Raw genomic sequence first — 21,419 nt, 5'->3', positions numbered from 1 at the left:
ATACATGGAAATTCAATAAAAATAAAATTTAGGATCAACCTGTTTCTGAATGATTGTTGTATGAAATCAAGATGGAAATTTAAAAATTATTTGAGTTGAACGATAATAATGACACAATCTATCAAAATGTCTGGGATATAGCAATAGTGGTGCTAAAAGGAAAGTTCACAGCATCAAGTGCCCATATCAAAAAGTTTGAAAGACCATAAGTAAACAATCTAAGATAATACCTCAAAGAACTAGAGAAACAAGAACAAGCCAAACCAAAACCCAGCAGAAGAAAAGAAATAACAAAGATCAGAGAAGAGCCCCATGGGGAGGGGTGGCTCTAGTCTCTGTGGACCACCAGACTTAGCCTATCTTCCTGCTAGTTCTGAGGACATCCAGCAGCTCAGTTGAGTGGATTTCCCCCCAGCAAAACATCCCCCCCCATCAAAGGACAGTCAAAGTGCTTCAGTAAGTGGGTTCTGCTCCCTGTGCCACCCAACTGGATGAGACCCCTCAACAGGGGTCATCAGACACCCTATACATGAGCTATTCTACCGGCATCAGTTTGGTGCCTCTTGAGGTCAGAGATTCCACAGGAAGGAGCCAGCGCTCCTCTTTGCTATTCTCCAACCTCCTTGAGTGACAGCTCCAGGCACAGGACTGAACCAGATGAATAGGGTCTGAAGTGAACCCCTAGCAAACTGCAGCAGCCCTACAGAAGAGGGACCTGACCATTGAAGGAAAAACAAACAGAAAGCAACAACAGCATCAACAAGAAAAAAATGTACCTACAAAAACCTCATCCAAGGCCGCACGTGGTGGCTCACACGTGTAACCCAATACTTTGGGAGCCCCAGGGGAGCAGAGCACTTGAGGTCAGGAGTTTGAGACTAGCCTGGCCAACATGGTGAAACCTCATCTGTACTAGAAAATACAAAATTAGCCAGGCGTGGTGGTGCATGACTGTAGTTCCAGCTACTAGGTAGTCTGAGACATGAGAATCATTTGAACCTGGGAGGCAGAATTTGCAGTGAGCCATGATCATGCCACTGCACTCCAGCCTGAGCGACAGAGAGACTTAAAAAAAAAAAAAAATCTAAGGGTCAAGCAGCCTCAAAGATGGAAACTAGACAAATTCACGAAGATGAGAAAGAATCAACAAAAAACCGTTGAAAGGCCACAGTGCCTCTTCTCTTCCAAATGATCAAAATGTCTCTTCAGCAAGGTGCAGGACTGGACAGAGGATGAGATGCATGAATTGACAGATGTAGGCTTCGGGAGATGGTTAATAACAAACTCTGCTGAGCTAAAGAAACATGTTCCAACCCAATTCGAAGAAGTTAAGAACCTTGATAAAAGGTTAGAGGAACTGCTAACTAGAATAACCAGTTTGGAGAGGAACATAAATGACCTGATGGAGCTGAAATGTTTGGTATGAGACCCAGTCATGAGGGCCCTTTGCCAATGGGTTCAAGGAATACAAAAAGGTTAACTTGTTCTTCAATAACTAACATATAGGAATAGATTGAAAGCCAGATTTCTCTGAAACAATACTGGATGAATGCCTCGAGGGGGTCACACAACCCGTTCTGAGACTTGGTGACCATTCATTGTTTGTGTCCATGTTCAATTGGGTTCAAAATTAATATTTAACTTTTCCTCCACAAATTCCCCCCGCTTTTTTTTTGAGACGGAGTCTTGCTCTGTCGCCCAGGCTGGAGTGCAGTGGCACAATCTCAGCTCACTGCAAGCTCCGCCTCCCGGGTTCACGCCATTCTCTTGCCTCAGCCTCCCCCCTAGCTGGGACTACAGGCGCCTGCCGCCATGCCCGGCTAATTTTTTTCGGTATTTTTTTTAGTAGAGACGGGGTTTCACCGTGTTAGCCAGGATGGTCTCAATCTCTTGACCTCGTGATCCTCCCGCCTCGGCCTCCCATAGTGCTGGGATTACAGGCGTGAGCCACCGCTCCCGGCCAAATTAACAAAAGGCAAGGTAAATCTCTTAGGCTGTTACACAATCTCCGCCTCCTGGGTTCAAGAGATTCCCCTGCCTCAGCCTCCGGAGTAGCTGGGACTACAGGTGTGCGCACCAGCACACCCAGCTAATTTTTTGTATTTTTAGTAGAAATGGGCTTTCACCATGTTGGCTAGGCTGGTTTTGAACTCCTGACCTCAAGTTATCCGCCCACCTTGGACTTCCAAAGTCCTGGAATTACAGGTGTGAGCCACCGCGCCTGGTTCTAAATGATTTCTATTTCCTGTAACAATTTGAAATTACTTAAAGGTTGTTTCAAATTGAGAAAAATAAAAAGAATGTAGATAAAAATATAAAAAGTTACAAAATTACAAGAGATTATGAAATATATGTGTAAATCTCGAGCTGTCAAAAGTGACAAATTTGATTTATGTATAAGGTTTTATTAAAATTAGCTTTAGTATTGGGAATACATTATTATCAAAGTAAAAGTTGATTTTCTCTTGAACCAAAATTTTATGTATTATTAACATGACAGAAAAATACTTCTGTTCACCTTTTGAACACATTGAAAAAGAGAGTAAAAAAGATATAGAATTTTCCCATACTCGGGCCGGGCGCAGTGGCTCACACCTGTAATCCCAGCACTTTGGGAGGCCGAGACGGGCGGATCACGAGGTCAGGAGATCGAGACCATCCTGGCTAACACGGTGAAACCCCGTCTCTACTAAAAATACAAAAAACTAGCCGGGTGCGGTGGCGGGCGCCGGTAGTTCCAGCTACACTGGAGGCTGAGGCAGGAGAATGGCGTGAACCCGGGAGGCGGAGCTTGCAGTGAGCCGAGATCTGGCCACTGCACTCCAGCCTGGGCGATAGAGAGAGACTCCGTCTAAAAAAATAAATAAATAAATAAAAATAAAAAGAACTTTCCCATACTCTAGGGTGGGCCTGGCTCAGCTCAGGGAGGAAGCCCTGCCTGAAAAGGCTGCAGCTTTCATCCCTCAGCCCAGCATGGGATCACATCTTCTGTCACTCAGCGGCTGAGTGGGCGGGGCCTTAAGCATTATCCAATCAGGGACGCTGGGCTGGAAACCGTCCAATCAGGCAGGCAGCTGGAACAAAGAGGACGGCTTCCGGGTTTGGCGCGGCCTTTGTCTCTCGATGCATCGGGAGCTCTAGGTTTCTTCTTCGCTACTGTGTGTCCTCTGCTCCTAGAGGCGCAGCCTCTGTGGCCCTGTGTGCTGCAGGTATTGGGAAATCCACAGCCAAGATGACGGGACTCCCTGGGAGCCTAGGAATGGTGAGCGTGCCGGTTTGACATCCTGAGAGAGGGGAGGGACTGGTTGATGGGAAGTGGCTGTGGCGGCACTCAGGCCTCCCCGAAGTCAGCTCCACAGTCTGCGCCCTGAGTTCTCCTGGCCCAGCTCGGCCTCAGTCCCCTCCAGTCATAAGATGGCTGCGGCGCTGTCAGCCAGTCCGGGGCTCCTGTCTCTTCCCTGCGCAGTGACTGTGCCCTGGCCTGGCGCCCTCTGGGCAGCAGCTCTGCACCCGCAGCTCCGGGTCTCTCCCAGATTGTCAGGAACCACGAGAAGGTCATCAGGGGAGATCTTGACTCGGGGTGCGCGTTCACGAATGGGAAGAGCTTTGGTCCTTGGGGTTCACAGTTTCTCTTTTCTCCTGTTAAAAATTTATGGGGCCGGGCGCGGTGGCTCACGCCTGTAATCCCAGCATTTTGGGAGGCGAAGGCGGAGGGATCACTTGAGGCAAAGGATTGTCAGGCAAACTAAGTTCCTCTTCAAAGAGTCAACTTCCTGGTCAGAAGTTGTAAAAGTTGGAAATCAACCCTACCCCTTCTTCCCCCTTTTCCGTTTCTCGCAAATCGCGCGTTTATCCTATTTGGAAAAAGTTTGGGTCTAGCCAACCGGGATCAGTTTAGATTGTGCGGTCTGACCCCAGCCAATAGGGGAAGGACACAAAACCAAAAACTACGTTGGGGTTAAAAACCCATTCCTGGTCGGGCGCGGTGGCTCAGACCTGTAATCCCAGCACTTTGAGAGGCCTAGGCGGACGGATCACGTGGTCAGGAGTTCTAGACCATCCTGGCCAGCATGGTGAAACCCCGTCTCTACTAAAAATACAAAAATTAGCCAGGTGTGGTGGCGGACGCCTGTAATCCCAGTTACTTGGGAGAGTGAGGCATGAGAATTGGTTGAACCCAGGAGGAAGAGGTTGAAGTGAGCTGAGATCACGCCATCGCACTTCAGCGTGCGGGACAGAGCAAGACTCCTCAAAAAAAAAAAAAAAGTAAGAATCTTAAAATTTTCTTCGTTTATGTAAACACTGTGTTTAAGTAATTTCACTGGATTTTTCAAACAGTTTCAAGAACGAAGTGAATAACACTGACACGGAAATTAAAGCTTGAACCTGGTAATTCCAAGCTAAGGCTAATATGAAGCCTGCAAAAGGAGGGGTTTAAAAAAAATTTTTTTTTGTTTTGACACGGAGTTTAGCTCTTATTGCCCAGGCTGGAGTGCAATGGTGTGATCTCGGCTCACCACAACCTCTGCCTCCCTAGTTCAAGGGATTCTCCTACCTCAGCCTCTGGAGTAACTGGGATTACAGGCATGCGCCTTCACGCCCGCCTAATTATGTGTGTTTACTACAGATGGGGTTTCTCCTTGTTGGTCAGGCTGGCCTCCAATTCCCAACCTCAGGTGATCCACCCGCATTGGCCTCCCAAAGTGCTGGGATTACAGGCTTGCGCCACCACGCCCGGCCAACAGGAGGTTATTAAAGGCCCAGTTAGTTTTTTCTGGGGAGCCTCCCTTGCAATTGTCCCAGCCTGCTCACCCCAGCTATGGAAGGAGACTTTATCTTGAGAGAAGCTACAAAGCCCTGGAATGCTAGGGCCCCACAGGCAAATGCCGTTAAGATTAAGGCGGAAGGAAACTGGGAGGGTCTTACTGATAATAAAGCTATTGTTTTGAGGCACTTTTTAGACTTTTTTTTTTTTTTTTTTTTTTTTTTTTGAGAGGGAGTCTGGCTCTGTCGCCCAGGCTGGAGTGCAGTGGCCGGATCTCAGCTCACTGCAAGATCCGCCTCCCGGGTTTACGCCATTCTCCTGCCTCAGCCTCCCGAGTAGCTGGGACTACAGGCGCCCGCCACCTCGCCCGGCTAGTTTTTTTTTGTATTTTTTAGTAGAGATGGGGTTTCACTGTGTTAGCCAGGATGGTCTTGATCTCCTGACCTCGTGATCCGCCCGTCTCGGCCTCCCAAAGTGCTGGGATTACAGGCTTGAGCCACCGCGCCCGGCCCACTTTTTAGACTTTTTAAGATAAAAAAGTTAGATTTACATTAAAAAATGAATTAGTATTGGAACAGGAGAAAGTACCAACTAATTATAAGTTCTCTGTGGCTTACAAAAATGTAGGCAGAAAAGGGTTTTCTTTTCTAGAGAGGAGCAAACAAGATTAGATAAAAGGTGGGAGGGGAATGGCAAATGGAGGGTGAAAAAGTCGTATTTTAGCTGAGAGAATGTCTTACCCTGAAATCAGCATGTTTTTAGGAGGGTCGTAAAATGGGGTTGTATGTTGACTTAGACTGACAGAAGCTCAAAGTTCGGGAGCCTGAGGGAGGGAGATAAATAAAGTTTGATTAATAAATATTTTATTTTAGGCCAGGCACAGGGGCTTATGCTTGTAATCCCAGCACCTTGGGAGGCCTAGGCAGGCCGATCACCTGAGGTCAGGAGTTCGAGAACAGCCTGGGCCGCATGGTGAAACACAGTATCTACTAAAAATACAAAAATTAGCCGAGTGTCGTGGTGGGCGCCTATAATGCCAGCTACTCAGGAGGCTGAGGCAGGAGTATTGCTTGAACCTGGGAGGCTGGAGTGCAGTGGCCGGATCTCAGCTCACTGCAGGCTCCGCCTCCCGGGTTCACGCAATTCTCCTGCCTCAGCCTCCCGAGTAGCTGGGACTACAGGCGCCCGCCACCTCGCCCGGCTAGTTTTTTGTATTTTTTAGTAGAGACGGGGTTTCACCGTGTCAGCCAGGATGGTCTCGATCTCCTGACCTCGTGATCCGCCCGCCTCGGCCTCCCAAAGTGCTGGGATTACAGGCTTGAGCCACCGCGCCCGGCCGCAGAGTGAGACTTAATCACAAAAAGAAAAAAAAGAAAAGAAAAAAAAAAGAAATTTGACCACTGAAGACAAATTCAGCTGATTTTTCTAATGAGAAAAAGGAGAAAATGTGCAGAGTGTGTGTCTGGCTGTGTGATAGGTGAGAAAAGACAGCACCATCTAAGTCATAATGGGAAGGGTGTTTCTTTCCATAAACTGTTTCTGGAGTACACAACAAATGGAGAATTTTATTAATTACAAATATTTTCCATGATTATCTATGTATTTCATCTTTCCCTATCACTTTTCTTTGTTCTATGCATTTCTTCCATTTGGCTTTTCCTGGGCTGCATCTTATATATGAAACCGGTAAACATAACTACAGTGTTTCATTGAGTTCTGTGAATAGCTCTACCAAACTATTGAACTTCAGGGACATTTCAGGAGTCCCCAGTTTTCAAACATTAATTCAAAAGAATAGATGAGCCCCTAGGGTTTGTGACTGGCATCTGCAGTGAGGACAATGTTGTGGGACCAAGGGTCTGTGATGACTCTGTGTGGTGTTAGAATTCACATGTTAGACAATGAGTTGGTGTTGGAGAATTGTTTGATGTTCAGCAAACTCTACAGATATGGTGCTAGAAAAAAGTTATCATGGAGGCCCGGCCTGGAACAAAGCTCTGGGTGTTTGGGATTGTGAATCTCTGCTCTCCTGTACACAGGCTGCCACACTGCCCATTGTTCTGTGATTCCTGGTCTTCTCCCAGAGTGACAGAGGACTGAAAACTTAGAGAAAAGGAGTTCCGATTTAAGACCCCCTTTTATTGCAGCTATCACCACAGTATTCTCACCCGCTCACAGACACACACACAAGACATTGACGTGTCCACGCTCCTCCCAGGACTAGGCATCAGCCTCTCAGAAACTTCACCACAGCATTTTTGGTCCTAGCGTTTCTTGTGTTTCTTGTCAAGAACCCACAAGTCTCTGTAAGTCTCCTGGCATATCTCCACCCCCAGACACCAAATCTGCAGCAGCAACCTGTTTTCTCCACCAACTTAGGATCTGGACTGCCTGTTTATAGTCTCATCTGCCTGCATGCACACAGAAATCAATCAGAGTACAGCCCCACCTGGGCCACTACCTGTAGTGAAAATCAGTCCATTCACCTACCTTGCACTCTCTTCCACCCAGGAATTATTTTTTGTCTTTTAGATTTTATTTTTATTTTTGGTTTGGTGTACACATGTGGATTTTTTTTTTTTTTTTTTTTTGAGACGGAGTCTTGCTCTGTCGCCCAGGCTGGGGTGCAGTGGCCGGATCTCAGCTCACTGCAAGCTCCGCCTCCCAGGTTTACGCCATTCTCCTACCTCAGCCTCCCGAGTAGCTGGGACTACAGGCGCCCGCCAACCCGCCCGGCTAGTTTTTTTGCATTTTTTAGTAGAGACGGGGTTTCACCGTGTTAGCGAGGATGGTCTCGATCTCCTGACCTTGTGATCCGCCCGTCTTGGCCTCCCAAAGTGCTGGGATTACAGGCTTGAGCCACCGCGCCCGGCCGATTTTTTTTTTTTTTTTTGAGATGGAGTCTGGCTCTGTCACCCAGGCTTGAGTGTAGTGGCGTGATCTGGGGTCACTGCAAGCTCCGCCTCCCGGGTTCATGCCATTCTCCTGCCTCAGCCTCCTGAGTAGCTGGGACTACAGGCGCCCACCACCACGCCGGGCTAATTTTTTGTATTTTTAGTAGAGATTTCACTGTGTTAGCCAGGATGATCTTGATCTCCTGACCTCGTGATCCGCCTTCCTCGGCCTCCCAAAGTGCTGGGATTACAGGCGTGAGCCACCGCACTTGTCCTGAAGTCTACTTCTTAAGGGATATTTGTGAACAGAATAATTGCTATTGTAATTTTTTATTTATTTATTTTTATTTTTATATTTTTTTAGCAGAATCTTACTCTGTTACCCAGGCATGAGTGCAGTGACATGATCTCGGCTGACTGCAATTCCTGCCACTCAGGTTCAAGTGATTCTCCTGCCTCAGCCTCCCGAGTAGCTGAGATTACTGGCCCCGGCCACTGTGCCCAGCTAATTTTTGTATTTTTAGTAGAGGCGAGGTTTCACCATCTTAGTCAGGCTGGTCTTAAACTCCTGACCTCGTGATCCACCCTCCTTGGCTTCACAAAGTGTTGGGATTACAGATGTAAGGCACTGCACCCAGCTGTATAATTTAAATTTTTTTTAACCTTCTTTAGTGTACATATTGATTATCTAATAAAACTACCCTAGAAAACCTTAAGGGATTTGTTTAAATTGTGGATTAGTATACAGTATAAAGTTGACAGGGCAGTAGCTAGAAAAGATTAAAAGTATAGGAACTCTGGGATTTAAGTTTCTTTTAGGTGAGCTTAGAAAAAACAAAACTGGAAGTACCTCAGTTGCATAGAGAACAGAATTCTACATAAGGTCCTCACACTGCCTGAGACCTGATCAGATTCACACTTTTTGGAGGCTTTCTTTAGGTCTGACCCTACCCTGGAGTCTTGCCTCACAGAACTGATTAGAAGAGATCAGAGTTTTGGCTGCTGAATCCTCCTGCCTTTCTAGAGCTGGTGCTCACAATTTCCTGAATTCCAAAAGCACATGAATGGGAAAAATAAAGTATGTATTTTAGGGTCTTAGTTCTTTAAATTTTCTGTTAAAACCAGTGCTTGCAGAGACATTCTGTTAGGCAACTTTTTTTCTATTCCTGCAGATCCAGTAGCTGCTCCACAAGTCACACAAAAGTAAATGTAAACAATAAAATTTTCTCTAAATTACCTTAAACTCTTCCTTTCTCTTTCATCTTTCTATATTTTGCTTTTATTCTTTACAGTGTTTAAAAAAAAAGTTGATGACAGAGAAACAGAAGTAGAGATAAAAATGCTGGGCCCTTTACCTAAATCCTAAAATGTATTAAATCCTTAGTACCAGCTTTCAGGGTGTTATGAAAATTAAATCACATAATGTGTTATGCCCAGCAAAGTGCTCTGTATCATTCTCTTGAGCACAAAGTACCTGCTTAATAAACATTGCATTAGTACATGTGCACATGTTGTTTTTTAAATAGACTTATTCTGACATTGCTGCCTTCAGTTCCTCTGTAAACTGTAAAGAGCCAGCAAAGAATATAAAACTTTAGGATGGAGATGGGTTGTCCCTATTTGTATCAGAAGTATTTGGTTGTGACAAGAGTGCTGAGTGTAAGGAACCCTGTGCTGTGCCTGCTTCACTAACTAATGCTAATAATGAGCCAAGGGGAAGCAACATCAGCATTGACAGGAAACTTGTTTAAAACACCCATTCATGGACCCTTTTCAAACCTGCAGAATCACATTACATATAGTGGAGCCAAAATTACCAAGTGATTCATAAGCTCGTTAGAGCTTGAGAGGCAGTGCTTATCTTGGTGGTTATCAGCCCAGGCTTCTCATTAGGATCACATGGCCAATTTGCAGAAATCTCTTGTTCCCTCCCCACAGCTTCTGTTTATTCTGCGTGGAATCATCCATGTTATTTTAGTAAAGGGCCTCATGTGACTCTTAAGGTGAGACCAGAATCAGGTATGAGGGCTTCAAAATACATTCATGAGAGTTAAGTTCTACCTTTGCACTAAAGGGTGGTCACAGGGGCAGTTCTGTTTGGGTTTGGTACAGACAGGTCAGTGTGGCCCATAATTCCATTACTGGAAATTGCTGGCGTCTGTGGCAGGGAGAGCACCTGAGGACAGGAAAGGAGAAACTTATATTTCTGTCTTCGTGGAGCAGCTCTGAATCTCTTCTGTTTCAAAGGATGGAAATAGGTGGGCTTCTTCTGTCCTTTTCTGCCAGTTGATGTCATGCCAGCAGGTAATCATGTGGTACTAACACCTTTTGCCGAGACCAGCTTGGTCGGGGAGACCCTAACCCAGGGGCACTAGAGGAATTAAAGACACACAGAAATATAGAGGTGTGAAGTGGGAAATCAGGGGTCTCACAGCCTTCAGAGCTGAGAGCCCAAAACAGAGATTTACCCACATATTTATTAACAGCAAACCAGTCATTAGCATTGTTTCTATAGATATTAAATTAACTAAAAGTATCCCTTAAGGGAAACAAAGGGATGGGCTGAATTAATTGCAGCAGAAACACGCCCTTAAGACACAGATGGCTCAGGCTTCTGTTTGTGGCTTAAGAATGCCTTTAAGCAGTTTTCCGCCCTGGGCAGTCCAGGTGTTCCTTGCCTTCATTCCTGTAAACCCACAACCTTCCAGCTTGGGCTTTACGGCCATTATGGACATGTTACAGTGCTGCAGAGATTTTGTTTATGGCCACATTTTGTTTATGACTTGCTCCCAACACCTTTAAAGGCATGTTCTCAAGATGCAGGATAGTTTTTCTAGAGAATCTCATCTGAGAAGGAATTCTATTTGATTTCAAGTTTTAAATTGATCTGGTATTCATTGCAGGGCTCCAATTGCATCTAAATAGATGTGAGAGTTGAAAGACCTATAAGGGGCTTCTCTGGCTTTACAATGTCTTATTATTTATTTATTTATTTATCCTCTGGTTGATGAAATGCCAAGGTGAAAGGGATAGCCAAATGGACTCAAGCACAAGTGCCACTCTAGTTATTCGGCAGAGTGCCCATTAAAGGTCCACTACAATACCACCACACATTGCTCAGGGATGAACAAGGGCTGACTGATTGATAAGCTCTTGAAAATTCTTAAGCTCACTGCATCCCTTCAGGTCTCCAAGGAATGCTAAGTTTCCTCCATGCGGTGAGAGACAGGAAGTGAATTTAGTGTCTGGAAGCTGGATGGCCCTCGGGGGCTGACCACAGGGACCTCGAGATACAGCAGAGAGAACCTGGCATGACGTATTACTTACTCCAGACTGTAGAATCCTGGAAAAGAGCTACCATGTAGCTCATGCCTGGTTGACTGGAGGACCACCTTAGTGGAAGGGGGACAATCAGGGCCTCTGGCCTGCCATGTGCACAAGCATAACAATTGCTTTCGTTTAATGTGCAGATGGAATATTTGATCCATTTCAACCAGGCATTTGCATCTTGGTATGTTGTCTTAATTGTCAAAGTTTGTTTTAAGTCTTTAACTTCCATGATCCTCTAGTAAAATGAATGTTTTATCACCTATTTTTATTAATTTTTAGCCCAAAAAAGCTAAACACCATTTTATATCTAATAATGCTTTTTGTATGATTTTTATACCAGATAAGCTAAATTTTACCTTTATATTAATGTGTTATTAATGTTAAATTTAATTTTAATAAAACCTTATAGATATATTTATCCAATTTTTATGTTTGACCACAAGGTAAGATTTTATAGACTCTTTTTAACCTTTTATAATTTTTGTCAGAGCAGGTTGATGCTTTAAGAAAAACCTGTTGCATTTTTACTTTAATGTCCAGTTCACAGAAAAATTGGATGATACCTTTTTAACTTTAGCTAATGTGTTTATACACAGAATTTTCTTTACAATTAACGTTTTAAAACTTGCTTAAACTTTTAAAGCAATAATTTTTTTAACCTTTTAATGTAGGTAAAAATCCACATTTTTATGCCTACTTATAATCTTTTTACCACAGGTATATTTTACTTTTTTTATACACCTTGCACATAAACTGTTTTTTCAGTAGTACTCAGGAGGCCTTATTACTTTTAAATTATACAAATTTTTTGCATAAATTTTTTTTATAACTCTTTTCTTTTTTTTTTTTTTTTTTTTGAGACGGAGTCTCGCTCTGTCGCCCAGGCTGGAGTGCAGTGGCTGGATCTCAGCTCACTGCAAGCTCCACCTCCCGGGTTCACGCCATTCTCCTGCCTCAGCCTCCCGAGTAGCTGGGACTACAGGCGCCCGCCACCTTGCCCAGCTAGTTTTTTGTATTTTTTAGTAGAGACGGGGTTTCACCGTATCAGCCAGGATGGTCTCGATCTCCTAACCTCGTGATCCGCCCGTCTCGGCCTCCCAAAGTGCTGGGATTACAGGCTTGAGCCACCGTGCCCAGCCTTATAACTCTTTTCTTTTACGACTTTTGCAGACAATTTTTTTTTCTTCTGTCGCCCAGGCTGGAGTGCGGTGGCTCACTGCAAGCTCCGCATCCTGGGTTCACACCATTCTCCTGCGTCAGCCTCCCGGGTAGCTGGGACTACAGGCGCCTGCCACCACGCGTGGCTAATTTTTTGTATTTTTAGTAGAGATGGGGTTTCACTGTGTTAACCAGGATGGTCTCGATCTCCTGACTTCGTGATCCGCCCGCCTCGGCCTCCCAAAGTGCTGGGATTACAGGCGTGAGCCACCGCGCCCGGCCGTAGACCATTTTTTGACATGTCTCAACTTTCTGACTTATTACAAACATTTTTTTCTTTCTTTTTTTTTTAATTAATTTATTATTATTATTATACTTTAAGTTCTAGGGTACATGTGCATAACGTGCAGGTTTGTTACATATGTATACTTGTGCCTTTTTTTCTTTAAACAACCAGTAATTTATTTCAGGACAAGAATTTACCATATAAAATTATTTTATATAAACCCTGCCCTCCCCCCTTTTTTCCCTTTCTTGGAATTTTTTTTAACATAGTTCCTAGTGGGGTGGGCTTATTTGTGCCTGACCTATGCTTCTTCGAGACAATACACTACGGTCACACCACACGCACACCAGAAAACAAAAAACAGGTAAAAAGGGCACATACACATTTCTGCAGTTTACACCAAACCAAAATCAAAACCAAAATCAGAGTATCCAGAAACCCAAGCCAGGTCAAAACCAAAATGAAAGTATCAAGCAATCCAAGTCAAGTCAAAAACAAAAACCAAAGTGCCGGTCCAGGCCCACCGTGGATGATCAGGCTAAGCTTCTACTCAAATGGAGAAGGCACCAAAGTGCCAATAAAGGCACACTGTGGGTGATCAGGCCACGCTTCCACTCAAATGAAGTGGGCAAGTTCCAAAGACTAGTCTTACCAAGTTTCAGATGTCCGGACTCCAAGTGCCAGTTCCTTCCCAGTGTTCAGCCACTGTGTTAATCCTCTGCTCTGGCGAGGCATTCCACTGGGGCAATTGCCTACCTGGGAGCGCTCTTTGGATGGCCTCACTCAGTCTGGCCAGAGTCCCCCACAGGGATGCTCCAAGGGCAGGCCTAAGCCTCCTAAGGGGCTGCCTCGGCCAGTGATTGATTTGAGCAACCAGGGGGTACGTGACAGGGGCTGCATGCACCGGTGGTCAGAGTGAAACAGAACAGGGCAGGAATTTTCACAATGTTCTGCTATACAATGTCTGGAATCTATGAATAACATCAGTTTCTAAGTTATGAGTTGATTTTTAACTATTGGGTTTAGGCCAGGCAGGCCCAGGCCTGGTGCCAGGCTGTCTGCCTTTGGTTTTACTTCTTTGCTTTTTCTTAAAATAGGTACTGAGTATAAAACAATATAAAACAATATGAGAGGGTCTCTCTCTTTGCTCAAGTGTACATATTAAAGTTTGAGAGGTGCCTTCTAACTCAACATGTCTTTTCCATCTGAAAAATATTCATAGCTGATTCTGTATGATGTAAATATAGCACTCAAAAATGTACATGTTCATGTTCATGCCCTTAATTTTATACTTTTTTATCTAGAAAAAATATCATATATGAACTAATGTTGTCGATCTTAGGCTGCCCTTTTTTCTCAGAGTTGGAGAATATAATAGAGAATATTTTTGTGTTGAAAATTATTTTATTGGAGAATTTTAGTCAGTTCTATAAGTAAGAACCAGTTCTTTTTACTCTCCCATTTCACCTTAAATCAAATTAAAAATTCCACCAATGGTGACATGGTAAAAACGTGTGTGTTTGTGTGTTTTTCAGGAACCATTGCAATTCAGAGATGTGGCCATAGAATTCTCTCTGGAGGAGTGGCATTGCCTGGACACTGCACAGCAAAATTTATATAGGGATGTGATGTTAGAGAACTACAGAAACCTGGTCTTCCTTGGTGAGGATAACTTAAATACATAATTCATTAAAAAAAACCCAAAAAGTTTTATTTCTCTTTTTTTTTTTTTTTTGAGACGGAGTCTTGCTTTGTCGCCCAGGCTGGAGTGCAGTGGCCGGATCTCAGCTCACTGCAAGCTCCGCCTCCCAGGTTTACGCCATTCTCCTGCCTCAGCCTCCCGAGTAGCTGGGACTACAGGCGCCCACCACCTCGCCCGGCTAGTTTTTTGTATTTTTAGTAGAGACGGGGTTTCACCATATTAGCCAGGATGGTCTCGATCTCCTGACCTCGTGATCCACCCGTCTCGGCCTCCCAAAGTGCTGGGATTACAGGCTTGAGCCACCGCGCCCGGCCTATTTCTCTTTTTTGTGGAATGAATTTAGTACTTTATTCCTTGCATAAAAGAGTTTCAGATGCCCTTTTTCCAGAAAATCTTCAGAATTTTTTTATTTAGGAAAGAATTTCTTCAAGATGTTTCATCTTAATCCAAACTTTCCACATTGCTGAGCTGAGCTTTATTCTTCACTCTAAATTAGTGGTAATTTCAGAATTTTAGTGGCTTAAAACATTGTTGCCCCCACCTGAAAATCTCATTGCCACCACCAATTTTTGATTCAGTAGTACCAGCTAGTAAATTTAAAAAGCCTACATGCAGGGCCGGGCGCAGTGGCTTATGCTTGTAATTCTAGCACTTTGGGAGGCTGAGGCGGGCAGATCACCTGAGGTCGGGAATTTGTGACCAGCCTGACCAACATGTAGAAACTCCATCTCTACTAAAAACACAAAATTAGTCGGTCATGGTGGCATAATCCTGTAATCCCAGCTACTCTGGAGGCTGAGGCAGGAGATTCCCCTGGACGCAGGAGGCAGAGATTTTGGTCAGTCGAGTTTGAGACATTGCACTCTAGCCTGGGCAACAAGGGCAAATACCACTGTAATTTTGATAGGAAGTTTATTGAATCTATAGATCACTTTGGATAATATGGCAATTTAAAAATCTATTTGGATCTTCTCTAATTTTCTGTTTTGTTTTTAAAGGTTTTTTACCTTAGTAATTTTTTTCTCAGAAATTTATTATTTAATGCTATAGTAAATAAGACTTTTTCCTTTCTCTATTTTATCAGATAATTTAAGTGTTTGAGACCATATACTTGTATGTTAATTTTATGTTTTGCTAATTTACTGAGTGTATTTGTCAGTTTAGAAATGTTTTAAAGTACTGTTTATGGTTTTTAAAGTACTGTTTATGGTTTTTAAAATGTAAGACTATGATCTACAAACAGAAACTTTTTACTTATTTTACTCCATCTCCAGAAGAAAAAGAAACCTACAAGTTGAAAGTATTTCCTAAATATTTAGAAATTTGTTATAAATTAGTATTTTGGTATGAATTTACTAGAATATTTTATTACATGCTTTCTGCTGAGCACATTACTAGCTTGTAATTGGAGAATATAAGCAAGATTCATGCTATTTGTTTTTAATGAAACAGGTATTGTTGTCTCCAAGCCAGACCTGATCACCCGTCTGGAGCAAGGAGAAAACCCTTTGACTGTGAAGAGACATAAGATGACTGCCAACCCCTCAGGTAGGTGCGAGTGAAAATGAACACAACAGATGATACAGATAAGGGTCCCAAGGTCAAAGAGAGAGCTAGCCCTTAAAATGTGATCTGGAAAGCTGTGTTCCAAAGGAAATAGTTTCTGGGCAGCTGTATTGATTGATTGATTGATTTTATTTAATTTTTCTCTCACAAAGGGACATCTTCTGTCTCATGCTTTTAAATTCTCTAAGAATTCTACTATTCTTTCCATGAGCTTCCTTCAAGTTCACAGTGAGAGCCAAATTCTTCTTTATGGTACCTAAGAGACTGCAGCTGCTTTTCCATTGTTTTGGGGACACACAAATATCTGTGATTTCGAGAAACTAAAACTTTTTTAAGTTGTCTTTTTGCATCAGATCTGAAATGTGTGAGAGTATTTGTTTTTGTTGCCTTTTTGTTCATTTTTTCTGCACATCTGTTTTTATTACCAGATAGTCTTGAAATATAGTTCGAAATTGTAAGTATGATATCCTTCTGCTTTGATCTTTTTCCTCAAGATTGCTTTGGCTATCAAAGTTATTTTAGTTTCATTTAACTTTTAGAAATGTATTAGGATTATTACTATGAATAAAATACCACTGCAATTTTGATAAGAAGTTTATTGAATCTATAGATCACTCAGAATAATGTGGCAATTTTAAAATTTATTTGAATCTTCTCTAATTTTTCATAGTTCTTTTTTTTTGAGACGGAGTCTTGCTCAGTTGCCAGGCTGGAGTGCAGTTGCGCAATCTCTGCTCACTGCAACCTCTGCCTCCTGGGTTCAAGCTATTCTCTGCCTCAGCCTCCCAAATAGCTGAGATTACAGGTGCCCGCCACCTTGCTCAGCTAATTTTTTTTTTGTATTTTTTGTAGAGATGGGATTTCACCATGTTGGCCAGGCTGATCTTGAACTCCTGGACCTCATGATCCACCCACCGCAACCTCCCAAAGTGGTGGGATTACAGGCGTGAGCCACACTCCTGGCCCGAATTTTTTCTTCCTCTATTTTATCAGATAGTTTAAGTGTATGAGACCATACATATGCTTGTATGTTAATTTTATATTTTGCTAATTTACTGAGTGTATTTATCACTTTAGACAGGTTTTAATGTACTATTTATTGATATTTAAATATAAGATTGTATGATCTACAAACAGCAACTTTTTACTTATTTTTCTTTAATGTCAATGGATTTTTTTCTTTGATTAATTCTTCTTTCACATGCTTCCAGTGCTACATTAAAAGAGAAACATTGACAATGGACACAACATAGTTTTGTATTGGTGCCTAAATTTGATGGCGCAAACACCTCTTCAAGTTGTTATAAACTGATTTTAGAAGGTAAAGATCTTTTGTTGGGCCCTTAGGGTGATGAGACACCCTCTGAATTTGTAGTGAGGAGGGGTTGTAGATTGGTCACAAGGCTGCTGGGTCTGCACTAGGGTCCACCTTTAGTTAGCTTGTTGCGGGGTCTTGGGACTACCCAAGAAAACTACCCAATAATATTCTCATTTTATTTTTGGACAGACTGCATGCATATCCTTCAGGGCTTTGCTCCATAGGGAAGACACTAGCGCATGTTTTTGTAGTCAGGTCTGCATATGGTGGGCCTTATGTCTGGATATCGATGAGTATGGCTTTTATTGAGTACCAGAGAGCATTCCCTCAGATAACTGGGTGGGTTTCTTTTTTTTTTTTTTTTTGAGATAGTCTTGCACTGTTGCCCAGGCTGGAGTGCAGTGGTACAATCTCAGCTCACTGCAAGCTTCGCCTCCTGGGTTCACGCCATTCTCCTGCCTCAGCCTCCCAAGTAGCTAGGACTACAGGCGCCCGCCACCATGCCCGGCTAATTTTTTTGTACTTTTAGTGCAGACGGGGTTTCACCATGTTAGCCAGGATGGTCTCGATCTCCTGACCTCGTGATCCGCCTACCTCGGCCTCCCAAAGTGCTGGGATTACAGGTGTGAGCCCCCGTGGCTGGCAACTGTGTAGGTTTCTATATAGGCAGAACTGACCATAAACGTTATCTTGTCTAAGTGAGTAGTCATGGAGATAGTCTTTTTTTCACCACGTGTTTAATGATGAACATATATTTCCTTTTGTGAGAGAAACGCTTCTTTTATTTGAAGGTCATTTTCAAAAAGATTTGTAATTCTGGTTTGTTTTTTTTTCAGTTTTCTTTAAAAAAAATTGTTTTAAAAACACATAACATAAAATTTACCGTCTTAATTCAATCGTACATTTTCAGGGCCAGGCATGGTTGTGGCTCCCATCTGTAATCCCAGGATTTTGGGAGGCCAACACAGGAGGATCTCTGAAGCCCAAAAGTTTGAGACTGGCCTGGGAAAGATATGGAGACCCCTCTCTATAAAAATAATTTAATAATTGCCAGGCATGGTGGTGTGCAGCTGTGGTACCTGCTACTTGGGAGATTGAGGGGGAGTCAAAGTTGTGCCACTACATTTCAGTTTGAATGACAGAGTGAGACCCTGTCTCAAAAAAAAAAAAAAAAAGCTATTCATTTCAGGCATGTTAAGTATATTCTCATTGTTATGTAAAAGACTTCTAGACACTTTACATCTTGTAAAACTAAAGCTCAATACCCATTAAGTAACAACTGCTCATTTTACCTTCTCTCTAGCCCTTGACAGACAAACTTTCCACTTCCTGTTTTTATGATTTGACTACTTAAGATATCTCATATAAGTGGTATCATATGGTATCGATAATTTTGTTACTGGATTAATTCAAATGACATAATATTTTTAGTGTTCATCTTAAAATGTGACAAGATTGTTCTTTTCAAGGTGGAATAATATTCCATTGTATGTATATATTACATATTTTGATATGTTTATAAATCAAGAGACATCTGAGTTGCTTCAGTCTTTTGGCTTTTGTGAATACTGGTGCAATAAACATGGATATTCAAATATGTCTTCCAGGTCCTGTGTTGCTTTTTTTTTTTTTTCTTTCTTTCCTTCTTTTTTTTTTCTTGAGAAGGAGTCTTGCTCTATTGCCCAGGCTGAAGTGCAGTGGTGTGATCTCAGCTCACTGAGACCTCTGCCTCCTGGGTTCAAGCAGTTCTCCTGCTTCAGCCTCCCAAGTAGCTGGGATTATAGGCGCCCAGCTAATTTTTTATATTTTTAGTAGAATGGGGTTTATTATGTTGGCCAGGAAGGTCTCGAACTCCTGACCTCAGATCATCTGCCCACCTTGGCCTCCCAAAGTGCTAGGATTACAGGCTTGAGCCACTGGGCCTGGCCTGTGTTACATATTTTGTATATAGATATAATAAGTGAGGAACATTTATAACATTTTTAAATAATGGCTGCATCTTTGTTTTCCAGCAGCAAGCAACATGGGTTTCATTTTTATTGCAACATCAACAAATTAGGAGTTTTTAAAAAAATTTACAGTGGCCATTCTAATGGATATGAGGTGATTTTGTTTGTCATGTGTGTTTTTTTTTTTATTTCTCTACAAATCAGTATTTTTGTGCATTCTTTCAAATGCTTTTTCCCATTTGTGTAGTTTTTTGATGAATTTTTTTTGTTCATTTCTATTTTTTTTTTTTTTTTTTTGAGACGGAGTCTCGCTCTGTCGCCCAGGCTAGAGTGCAGTGGCACGATCTCGGCTCGCTGCAAGCTCCGCTTCTCGGGTTCACGCCATTCTCCTGCCTCAGCCTCCTGAGCAGCTGGGACTACAGGCACCCGCCACCGTGCCCGGCTAATTTTTTGTATTTTTAATAGAGACGGGGTTTCACTGTGGTCTCGATCTCCTGACCTTGTGATCCGCCCGCCTCGGCCTCCCAAAGTGCTGGGATTACAGGCGTGAGCCACCGCGCCCGGCTGTTCATTTCTAAATCAAGTTATTCAACTTTATTGTTTAAAGAGTTGTTTATTTATTGTGATTATTAACTTCCTTCACATGAAATTTGCAAATGTTTTCATCCATTTTCTAAGGGAAGTTGCCACTTTGGAATTTTCTTTTGATGTATAGAAATTTTGATGTCTAGTGTAGTCAGACTTTTCTGTTCTTGTATTTGTTGCTCATGCATTTAATGTCGTATCTAAGAAAATGGTGCCAAGACCAATGTCGTGTCTTTTTCCTGCATTTTTTCTTTCTTTCTTTTTTTTTTTCTTTTCGGTGAGACGCAGATTTACTCTTTTTTCCCAGGCTGGAGTGCAATGGCACAATCTCGGCTCACTGCATCCTCCGCCTCCGAGGTTCAAGCGATTCTCCTGCCTCAGCCTCCCGAGTAGTTGGGATTACAGGCATGTGCCACCATGCCCGGCTAATTTTGTATTTTTAGTAGAAACGGAGTTTCACCGTGTTGCCCAGGCTGATCTTGAACTCCTGACCTCAGGTTATCTGCCCGCCTCTGCCTCTCAAAGTGCTGGGATTACAGGTGTGAGCCACTGCGCCCGGCTTTCCTGTATCTTTTCTAATAGACTTGTTAGTTATGTCTAAGTATTTTGTTTAAAATATATTTTTGGGCCAGGAGCAGTGGCTCACGCCTGTAATCCCAGCACTTTGGGAGGCAGAGGTGGGAGGATCACGAGGTCAGGAGATCGAAACCATCCTGGCTAACATGGCGAAACCCTGTCTCTACCAAAAATACAAAAAAAATTAGGCAGGCATGGTGGCGGGCACCTGTAGTCCCAGCTACTCGGGATGCTGAGGCTGGAGAATGGTGAACCCGGGAGGCGGAGCTTGCAGGGAGCCAAGATCGCGCCACTGCACTGGAGCCTGGGCGACATGGCAGGACTCTGTCTCAGAAAATGTATATATATATATTTGTATCATTCAAGAAAATAATCCAACTTTATTTTATCAGTGTTGATATTCAGTTTTCAGCATCATTTTTTTGAAGAGATTACTTTTCTCTATTTTGTACTCATGGTAACTTTTTGAAAGATCATTTTATCATATGCAGAAGGGTTCATTTCTGAGCTCTCTAGTCTGGTCTTTCATCTGTTTATCTTTGTGTCAGTATCATATTGTTTATGTTACTGTAGCTTTTAACTGTAGGTTGTATTGACATCTGTGAAGAATAAAATTTTTTGACCCCTGAGCAAGAATATGTTGAAGAGTGTGTTTTATATTCACATATTTTTGAATTTGCCAGTTTGCCTTTTGCTTTTAATTCCTAGTGTCATTCAATGTTTGTTAGAAAACACACAATGTATAATTTTAGTGTTTTAAAATTGATTTATTGTTATTTTAAGATAAGATCTTACCAACACCGAGGCTGGAGTGCTGTGCCATATTTTTGGCTCACTATAGCCTCAGCTTCCTGGGCTCAAGTGATCCTTTCACCTTTGTTTTGTGAGTAGCTTGGACTACAGTCGTGCACTACCATGTCTGGTTAATTGTTTGCTTGTTTGTAGTGTTGGGATCTCACTATGTTGTCCAGGCTGGTCTCAAACTTTTGTCCCTAATGGATTCTCTTACCTAGGTCTCCCAAAGTGTTAGGATTATAGGCAAGATCCACTGCACCCACACCCAGTCAGTACTTTTAAATTTAATAAAACTTGGTATGTGTCCTAACAATATACCAGATGCAAACAAGAATATTGTGTATTATCTTGGTTTTGACTGGAGAGTTGCATGTGTCTGTGAAGCCTAGTTGGTCTATAATATTATTTGCATGTCCATGTTCTCCAGACCTCATGCTGCAAAATGAATCCTCAATGTTGGATGTGGGATCTGGTGGGACATGTTTGTGTCATGGA

At 42.7% G+C, this 21,419-nt stretch overlaps 1 protein-coding gene across 2 annotated transcripts in view; it reads left to right on the top strand.

Moving 5' to 3' along the window:
• Positions 1-21,419, top strand: part of LOC126942272 (zinc finger protein 486-like) — a 268,583-nt gene that overhangs the window by 240,034 nt on the left and 7,130 nt on the right. Inside the window, exons 1-3 of one of the 2 annotated variants that reach the window (XM_050769676.1) lie at positions 3,099-3,262; positions 13,969-14,095; positions 15,588-15,683. In XM_050769676.1, coding sequence (XP_050625633.1) covers positions 3,233-3,262; positions 13,969-14,095; positions 15,588-15,683 — 253 coding nt within the window. In that variant the 5' untranslated portion in view covers positions 3,099-3,232. Of the gene's footprint in view, positions 1-3,098; positions 3,263-13,968; positions 14,096-15,587; positions 15,684-21,419 lie in introns of those variants that run through there. The other variant, XM_050769677.1, reaches the window with a different exon arrangement.

The sequence above is a fragment of the Macaca thibetana genome, chromosome 19 (assembly GCF_024542745.1).
Source record: "Macaca thibetana thibetana isolate TM-01 chromosome 19, ASM2454274v1, whole genome shotgun sequence".
Lineage (NCBI taxonomy): Eukaryota > Metazoa > Chordata > Mammalia > Primates > Cercopithecidae > Macaca > Macaca thibetana.
Note: the sequence above shows the minus strand (reverse complement) of the source record. Positions and strands in the feature narration are given on the sequence as shown.